The sequence below is a fragment of the Pollicipes pollicipes genome, unplaced genomic scaffold (assembly GCF_011947565.3).
Source record: "Pollicipes pollicipes isolate AB1234 unplaced genomic scaffold, Ppol_2.1 Scaffold_7261;HRSCAF=8764_pilon_pilon_pilon, whole genome shotgun sequence".
Taxonomy (NCBI): domain Eukaryota; kingdom Metazoa; phylum Arthropoda; class Thecostraca; order Pollicipedomorpha; family Pollicipedidae; genus Pollicipes; species Pollicipes pollicipes.
The window spans coordinates 57,632,172-57,642,018 of record NW_023597054.1 but is presented as its reverse complement, the minus strand read 5'-3'; the positions used below and the strand labels follow the sequence as shown (position 1 = coordinate 57,642,018).

The following is a 9,847-nucleotide window of genomic DNA, read 5'->3' as shown; positions in this document are numbered from 1 at the left end:
TCTTGATGATATTTTGTAATTAAAATGCTCAGAATGTTCTGATCATGGTCATCAGTGAAATATTCTAGGTTTTATATCTGAGCACCAGATATCTACCCACACTATGCCAAATGTTGTTACCTCAATTACAGAGCACTATGTCAACACGTGTTCACAATAACACAATCATTTTCCCAATAAATGATGAGCTTGATGGGCTTTTCACTTGTTTCAAACACTTTTGACCTTGTTTAACATTTCCAAAATGCATTCTAATGGAACTGCAACCTGCACAGACACTCCTTCAGCTCCCCCATTGTCAGCAATTACTTGCAATGCACAGCCATCCAAAGGTGGACTCCGCACCCAATCACACAATCCAATGCCAGGCTAGTTCACCTGTCTACCTACTGTGCTTGCCTAATGCAGGTGGTGCATTATTCTCACCATTAGTCTGACTAATGCATGAATGAGGGCACAGCAAGTGTGGGACAACAGGCTTTGAAAATCCTGTGTGTAGCAAAATTTGCCACATGCTATTGCTGTCTAACAAATCACATTCACTAACAATTGGTTGTACCCAATACTGTATGATAAAGTACACATGTCTATCTGCCTAGCATATATATATGTTCAGCTCCATGTCGCCAACCAAATCTTATCATCCAAACGGCATGGGTCTGTTGTTCATTTTTCGACTCCATGGGGCTCACAAACTTGTCAACTCCAATCTGAAACCTGCCTCAGTAAATTAACATCTGGCTCTGATGTCAATTTCACTTTATATTCCGACCGTTACGGAAATCACCCAGTTGCTGTGCGAACAATAGCCGGGCCCACGTACGAAAAACAACATACCTGGCGTCTGCCGCGAGGCCTATCCCAGTGGTTCGGTCATTTAGCGCCAAAAATAAGCAAAACTTTTGTCGCTCCTGCGCGAGAATTGAAATACCACTCTGCTACCCGCGATAAAGATGCTGGATCATATCCGTGAAAGAATATTAAAATGATATGTCCGCGCGCGTGTCAGCTTTTTCTCCACTTGCTCTAGTTTTCTGGTGACGGTCGTCTGTTCGTCATTGAAATTAAAAAGCAACTCGCTGATGTTTGGCATCTACTGGTTGGCCTAATGTTTCGGAATTACTTATTCCAATTTCAAAGGTACACGCATACAACATACAAGCGACGAATATATGATTGCATGTTACAGTTAGGTGTGACCAACACGGTATAACAACTAGGTGTAATCAAGTTCAGTTCAATTCTTTACTTGTGCAGAGTAAAAGGCTATCTTACTGTACAGAGTCAAAATTCGAGGACTGGCATTTTCAAGAGCATACGATTCAAGCGGTAAAACAAGCGCTCAATAATAAGATATATCATCCACTGATGATATTGATCGTCCTTTAATAAGGTGAAAGGTGACTGAGGGGTACGTCCGTTTGTTTTCTTCCGGTGGCAATGTTTTGATCGCGACAGCCTCCGGAACATAAAACTTCCTCCTGTTTGATAATTATCTTATGATGGTGATGTTTCTGGTGGCGTCGTCTCGGGTGATGTTCCGGCCGTACTCTTTTCTCATCTGCTCTTTTGGAGCACCGCCAGCCAAGTGCATCGTCAACCGCATTGAACGTGTGGTGACCTTACCATTGATAAGTTGTCCATGATGAGACGACGACGACGGTCAACTTGACCCCCTCCACTCTACTCGAGCGTAGGGTATCCAGACAGCCACTCGGGCGCGTAAGCCACGGACCGCAGCGCTGGGACACAGCGTTGGCCGCCCCCTGGCGGCCACGCTGTCCTCGGCTCCTGTCCGTTGACGGCTGCTCCGACATTGTCCACTGCGCTGGCCCGAGCCGCTCTCGGTGTCGTGGCCTGATCATCCTTACACCCTAATCCTGCACAGCGCGTCGGGTTACAAGAGATGTACATGTTTTTAATCAGCAGTTTTGAGGCATTAGAATCCCTACCCTCGCCCACATACACTTAAGGTTTTCCGTGGAACAACTTCCGAATGGTTTGGATATCGTAATACCATTTCAGGTTCAGGAGTTTACATCAACTTTACATGTGCTGTTCAAAGTTTAAATTTCTGACCTTGGTGGTTATGAGATATGCTCCCTTTCTCCTGGTGAAGTCTGTGAGATTTTGCTTTAAATTTATTGACGTATTCAAAGAGGTTTTCTAGACTGCGAGGTTCCAGCCCCCGGATTGCTAAACTAATGGCGTCCAGCCGCCGGCCTTTGCAGTGCAAATAAAAAACAAGCTACGAAGAACGTGGACGAACATGGAAACAATGCGCAACAACATATCCTGCGTCTCATTTAGGCATTGACTCGACTCAGACCCCCTCCCCCATTCTTCCTACACTGTTGATGAAGGGAGAGGGGTGTGTGGGCGACACGCTATTTTCAGTTGTGGAGATTTGACATTTACGTCACGGAGCTGCATGGAAGAAGGTGAGTACCATGGAATCACTTTCGAGAGCGTTTCGTCGTCTACATCCTCCTTGGTCACATCATATATGATACTCGAGTTACACCGAACGGATCTATTAAGCCAGAAATCCACACTGTACCGTGACAGCCGATCACATCGTCTACCGGATCAGAATCATCAGCGTGTTCTGCCGCGCATAAAAAACGCATTAGCAGAAATACAAAACTACAGTGTAAAGTCAAATATCAAAGTTAAAACGCAACGAGCAGAACAAGCACAGGTACCGACCCGCCAGCTGCAGGCATATCAGGCAGCAGGCGAAGTCCCGCCCCCGAGAGCGTGCGGTTCGCCAGAGCTCGGCGCTGCTCCGACACCGGTCACGGTCCCTCGGGCGGTCACTGGACGGATCATGGCGGCGGCGGCAGGGCGGCGCGGCGCGCACCGACCACAGCCGGCGCAGACACCTCGGGCATCGCGGCACAGGACAAGACAGCCAGCACAGACACGCAGGGCGCTGCGGCACCGGTCAACACAAAGCAAAGGTGTGCAGGCCACCGACGGAATGGCAGCCAGTCTATTGGAAACAGCGCTCGCACGGATGAGAACCCAACCACAGCCATATAGACACTTGTGGCCTGGTCCAGCAGCGCCTGCATAGTTCGCCACTCAGATCAAAAAAGTTTGTGACAACGAAACAAGCACAGCACGTGAATAGACCATCTGTCATGCGGAGACCACTAGCATACATTTGTCATACGGGCCCGCTACTGGCCTTTGTGCGCTTCGCTGCTGGTGAGCGTCTCCGCTGGATATTACTGCAGCTGAAAGGTGTGGCGGCGTATACTTATGGCAACTGGAATGAGACCGATGAGGAATCGTGCACATGGCAATAGACTCCACACACGTAGTCTTGTAGCCACCCGTTAAAACTAAGTTAGGTCGCGAAACTAAGTAAGTCAGACACACATGAGCCCATATCAACTTAAATAGAAGGCATTTTAACTCAACTACGCAACTTAACATGAATATACAATGGCAAATCAGTAGCACTTTGAAGGCCAACAGTACATATTCAACGGCAATTCAATTTAACGGCCTTAAATACCGGCGTGCGTTTCCTATACCGAACGTGAGGCAACGCGAATCGAACCAAATGCGTGTTCAGAAAACACTTGAAGGGCACTATAGTGCCATTTGTGAGTAATCAAATGACCCGTGTTGGTTACGCTCATGGATCTAGCGTCTGACCGTGGTCCAAGGCTGATCACAATGCTACTGGTGCGAAGTGTTGTACGACGTACCGAGCTTGCTGCGGGCGTCCTCCGACGTACCGTGCTTTCTGCGGGCGTCATCTGACGTACCGAGCTCGCTGCGGGCGTCCTCCGACGTACCGAGCTCGCTGCGGGCGTCCTCCGACGTAACGAGTTTGCTGCGGGTGTACTCCGGCATGCCGCGTTTGCTGCGGGCGTCCTCCGACGTTTCGTTGTTTCTGTGACCGACGCTCAACATCGCCCGACACCACCAGGCTGTCGGCGTGGTGCATCGGCTGACGTGCTGCGGCCGTCACGGGGCCGGGCCGTCACGGGACGCCGTGGGCCGGCCTCCGTCATGGTGCCTGCGTGTGCCGGCTGGTCAGCTGGCGTCCTGCCAGAGCTCGCCGCCGGCCCGGCGCGCCAGGCGCAGCTCCGGCAGGTTGGTGGGACGGCACACCGGCATGTGCTTCCAGGTCGGCCGCCACGTATCCGGCAGCTGCCAGTCGAACTCGGCCACGAACGCGCGGCACGCCTCCTGCCGACGGCCGCGCATGCACCTGTCACAAGGCGGGACAGACGGCGGCGGCGGCGCGCGCGCCACACCTCGACACCACGCCTGTTGCGCATGAGAGTGGCTGTGTGAGGGACGTCACGCTGGCTGAGAGGACCGCGCACGGAATGACGCCCGCCAAACGTCCCACCTGATACACATATGCATGTGAAGCATGAGTCCTTGTTCTGAAGATAATTGAAGCGTGTTGTAAGTGGTAGTACTGGTTGAACAGATATCCAGGGATCACTGAGAAACATTGTGAGAATATTTAACGTTTTACGACTGTGCTCGCGGAGACTCATAGCCATGGCCACCGCCTTGAAGCGGTGACTTCTCATCATACATCTAAATGATTGGCCATCTCCACGCTTAACCCGTGCCTCATGGCATATTGAAGGTCGGCAGTTTTCAGCACAACTGATTATACCGATTTCTTTTTCTTATTCACTTAATGTCTTCCTCGCTTATATCAGTAAGCACGGGGAGTAAGGGGAACCTGGCAGCATGAAAATCTAGGAAACTTCAGCCGATATAAAGTCCGTTTGGTCCTGAACATGACAGCAGCCAACATCATCACACCACACTTCAAAATCGGTGGTCGCCACGCAGGACTGCGTGCACGAGGTGAAAAGCACATGCGAAGTGGGAGAGGGGCGCCGGAGCTTCGTGGCCAACTGGAGGCCTGTATTGGGCTGGCCAACGCTCATTTGAAATATGAAAGCCTCGAGTTTTGGCAAAATTACAACACGGTGCGGCAGAACCTGTGTGAAAGGCAACGTTCACAATACCGCACTTCACTGTCATGTAGCCATTTAGCTCGTAACATAATATCAACATTCTTCGCCTCCTTTGCCCTGACGTCGTTCCAAGCAAATAACGCCCCGAAACCAGAAATTTATAGCAGCCCGCCGTGAGCAGCAGCACTGTCCTGTATAACACTGTTGTGGGCTCACGTCAGCCAAGGACTCTGGCGTCGGCACGTGGCTTATATTACACCACTACTTACACTAGTCACACTTATGACGACCACCAGGTAAGGGCGCGCCGGCTTGAATTCTAGACTATGTTTCTTGTTCGAATATATATATATATATATATATATATATATATATATATATATATATATATATATATATATATATATATTCGAACAAGAAACATAGTCTAGAATTCAAGCCGGCGCGCCCTTACCTGGTGGTCGTCATAAGTGTGACTAGTGTAAGTAGTGGTGAATAAGCCACGTGCCAACGCCAGAGGATTTACGAAGCGACGGCAGAAAAAGAAACGAAGCAGGAATGTGGTCCTATTGGACTCTTCTCGCAATGATTAGAGTTGCTTCTGTCCTATACAAGGATAGCCCAGAAAACAAGCGCTTAATCCGCAAGACCAAAAAATATATCTTGGAAGATAATTATTGACGAATCTGCTGTTATCCTTAACAATCAGTGCTCCTCTACAAATGGCTTCCGAAATGCACACTTCTACTTCTAACTTCTTCTTCTTGCATGCTTCTTTATTCCCGCACATCATGGGTGCATAATGACAACACGTATATATTTTAGAGCACGCTTCCACGAAAATTATTGAATGAACTAATCATGAAGTGGCAAAAGCATTCCATTGTCCGCTCCGGAGATATGGAAGGGAAGAAATGTCCCGGAGCTGGTGGGTATCTAAATAACAGAGCTGACAATTGTCTAGAACAATAGACGCTATACCTTCAGAATGTGCTGGTACATCTTCTCCCCAATGCAGTTTCGCGGTCCTCCGCCAAAGCAGAACAGCTTGTCTCTGTCATTCTTGTTACTGCAAGACATATCACAAGCAGCTTAATGACTCCACTTCATAAATTTTCGCAGGAATGACACGATAGAAGAAGTGAGCTGGAAATGATGTAAAAGTACGTGACCAACCGAGATGCAAAGCCAAACAAGTAGCCAAACACAGGTCTGCGTTAAATCATTGCTCCTATGCCAAATTCAAAGCAATTAAGCCCAATCACATGAAAGGCGTGTCAAAGGACCGGCCCCTAAACCTTGGCCTTCACGCAGCACCCGGTGACTGGCACTGGGAGAGGGCACAGTCGACCTTCAGAAGAGCTGCAGACCACCGACCTGGTCCTCCAACGTTCCGGGTCAAACGTGTCGGGCGCGGGGAACACGGCTGGGTCTCGGTGTGCCGCCGCCGTGCCGTAGACGACAGCCTGGCCGCGGCTCAGCCGGTACCCTGCGGACACGCCGGACGGTCTCAAGCCCACGCCGGTACACACACATGGTCACCCGCACACGCACGCACGCACGCACGCACGCATTCACGCATCTCCGCCCGCGTGTCCGGTGATGGTGGGAAGGGAACAGAGAGAAAGAGTAAACTCTGTCTCGTCGGCTCCAGGGTGGCGGATGACGCAGTGGTCTGGACCAGAGCTGGGGTGGTGAGCACGGCACCCGGCTGCAGCGTCACAGTCACCGAGGCCGGCTGTCGGGAAGAACGCAGCCGACACTCGGCGGACAACAGAGGACAGAGGGCAGCGGTAGGGTGACGGCCCACCCGCCACCCGGGTACGACCCAACCGCAACTAGGGCTCGGCCCACCCGCCACTTGGGCTCGACCCACCTGCCACCAAGGTACGACCACCTGCCAATGGGGCTCGACCCACCTGCCCCTAGGGCCCGACTCACCCGCCAATAGGGCTCGACTCAGCTGCCCCTAGGGCTGGACCCACCTGCCACCTGGGCGTCGCGCCTGACGAGGCGCCGGCCGCCCAGGAACGGCGGCTGCAGCCGCTGCACCTCCAGCAGTACACAGTCCAGGTCCTCCTCGCTGATGTGGCCGTCCGCGCTGACGTAGCGCTGCCGGCCGAGGAACGGTCAAGCGGGACCCGACGACAGATGTCCAGACGGTACATGGGCCGTCCGGCAGCTCAGCGCGCCAAAAGAGGTTGCGCGGTACGGTGGTGAAGCGACTCGAGAGGGACACAGTGATGGTGATGGGCTCTGACCTGCTTCCAGAGGGGCGACAGGACCACGGCGGAGGTGAGCAGCGAGGCCAGCGCCTTGGGGACTAGCGCTGACGAGCAGAGCAGCAGGTGGTTCCGCCGCGTGTCCTGGTCTTCCACCGCCAGCTTCAACGACTCGATAAACACTGTCAACAGCCCGCCGGCGCGTGACTGGCGAGCACGCGGAGCCGCTTGATCGATTCGACAGCATAGCATAGACAGCGGACGATCAGCCAACGAAAATAGAAGCACGCCAGACAGCTTCGGCGACTCGAAAACCATTGCCTTGGCAGAGCACTGGTATGATGAGTTGTCAAGCACATCAGAATAGGTGAGACATGGTGCAGTTCGAGCGAAATAGAAAGGCGTTCTTCGATAAATTCTGAGTATGTACAAACGATATGGCGAGCGGTGACTGGTGCGTTACAACGCGGGCAGCATGGCCGGTCTTCACCACACAGCGGAGCGCGGGTGCTTTACTGTTGTTGTTTATTGGACTTTACGGGCGCGCCGACTGCGTTGGTCATTTGGCGCCCATACAGCAGAGTACAGGTGCATGTGGACTGAGGCACACTAGGCAGTTTCGACGACTTCGGAAACACTTTCTGCCACCGTTTGGCAACAGAATAAAGCAGTGTATCAAATTGTTTTAACGGCTCGCTACACTACTGGCGAAACATCGCCGGCGTATGGACTGACAGACAATTGGACACTGCTCCCATGTGGTAACCAAAGCAATCTATACTTGCTAAATATATCCGAGATACACAAGCATTCGTCAAGTAATTACAGGCGTAGAGTAAAACGCATCATAAAACGGTGAGCAAAAACACTTTTCGGGGTGTGTCAGTCGTCATCAAACGAGAGCTGTCTCACTAGATTGAGGTTCATCCTCCAGCATCTGATCTGCCAGCCCCAGAAGCTTCTCCTTGGCCTCCAGGGCTTGCTTGTAGGACGATGACGTCATCAGTGGTACACTCACCGACACAGGCAACGAGTAGAGTCCTGGCGGAGGGACGCCCTGTCAGAGCAGGGACTGAATGCACCACGCGAAAACAGCCGTGTCACCAATCGCAGCGTGTGCTACACGGAAAAAGTCAAGAGGTGACCGCCAGTTTAGAGATAATGCGCACGAAGAACAATATTTGCGCTCCAATCCTTTGGTGCACAGTGCTTGTTATATTGTTGTTAATTGTGGTTTTTGGGCGCGCCGACTGCATAGGTCATATTGCGCCCATAACGTTGTCATTTAGTTACGAGGTGAATATATAGAGCGAAATCCTATTTTTGCAAGGGGTGCACAATGCCCTGGTCGAGCAAGTACGGTTCGATCTCGGGTTAGAAAAAGGAGTTTTGGAGTCCAAACAGAGGTTTAGGAGGGCATATTATATATATATATATATATATATATATATATATATATATATATATATATATATATATGTACGTATACCATCCTCTGGGTGCGGTTAGCTAAAATAAGGTGACAAATTTGTCTTAAAGTTTAACAGATGTGTCGATAGAAGATGATCTTAAGCACTCCGTAGTGCCAATGTCACCGCAGGGAGAAAAAATAAACTCAGGAAACGCCAAGTCAGCGCGCCTACGGACAGTGTCTGCTGAGCCAGTGGGGTCTACCATTACTGTGCTAGCCGGTGGTGCCTGCCGTCACTTTGTCAGTGGGTGGTATCTGCTGTTGCTGGGCCAGTGGGTAGTGCCTGTCGTTCCTGTGCTAGGTGGTGGTGTCTGACATTACTCTGCTCGCGGATGGTGCCTGCCGTTGCTGTGCTACCGGATGGTGTCTGCCATTGCTATGCTAGCGGGTGGTGCCTATCGTTGCTGTGCTAGCGGGTGGTGCCTGCCGTTGCTGTGCTACCGGATGGTGTCTGCCATTGCTATGCTGGCGGGTGGTGCCTGCCGTTGCTGTGCTGCCGGATGGTGTCTGCCATTGCTATGCTAGCGGGTGGTGCCTGCCGTTGCTGTGCTAGCGGGTGGTGTCTGCCGTTGCTGTGCTACCGGATGGTGTCTGCCATTGCTATGCTAGCGGGTGGTGCCTGCCGTTGCTGTGCTACCGGATGGTATCTGCCATTGCTATGCTAGCGGGTGGTGCCTGCCGTTGCTGTGCTACCGGATGGTTTCTGCCATTGCTATGCTAGCGGGTGGTGCCTGCCGTTGCTGTGCTAGCGGCTGGTGCCTGCCATTGCTGTACTGGCGGGTGATGCCTGCCGTTGCTGTGCTAGCGAGTGGTGTCTGCCATTGCTGTGCTAGTGGGTGGTGTCTGCCGCTGCTGTGCTAGCGGGTGGTGTCTGCCGTTGCTGTGCTAGCGGGTGGTGTCTGCCGTTGCTGTGCTAGCGGGTGGTGTCTGTCTGCCGTTGCAACGTTAGTACGTGGTCTCTTCTCTTGACGTGGCATCAGACGGCGTTAGCCGTTACCTGGACGGTGTGTGGTGTCTACCGTAACTGCGCCAGTCGGTGGTGGCTACCACGAAGATGTCCAGTGTCTGCCGTCACCTTATACGTAAATGGGGTCTGCCGGCCTGTACCAGTGGGAAGTGCCTGCCGTCACTGCGCGTGGTTGGTACTGGTTACCGTATCAGTAGGTGGTAGTTACCGTACCAGAGCCAGT

At 52.0% G+C, this 9,847-nt stretch overlaps 1 protein-coding gene across 1 annotated transcript; it reads right to left on the bottom strand.

Moving 5' to 3' along the window:
- Nucleotides 1-3,675: 3,675 nt before the first annotated feature.
- LOC119113002 (cytochrome P450 26C1-like) lies at nt 3,676-8,222 on the bottom strand. The gene is made up of 6 exons (XM_037237312.1): nt 8,099-8,222; nt 7,226-7,368; nt 6,950-7,076; nt 6,342-6,453; nt 5,946-6,033; nt 3,676-4,209 (listed from the first exon to the last, which is right to left on the bottom strand). The coding sequence occupies exons 1-6, from the start codon at nt 8,187-8,189 to the stop codon at nt 4,054-4,056; spliced, it is 717 nt and encodes a 238-aa protein (XP_037093207.1). The 5' UTR covers nt 8,190-8,222; the 3' UTR covers nt 3,676-4,053.
- Between the last annotated feature and the right edge of the window lie 1,625 nt (nt 8,223-9,847).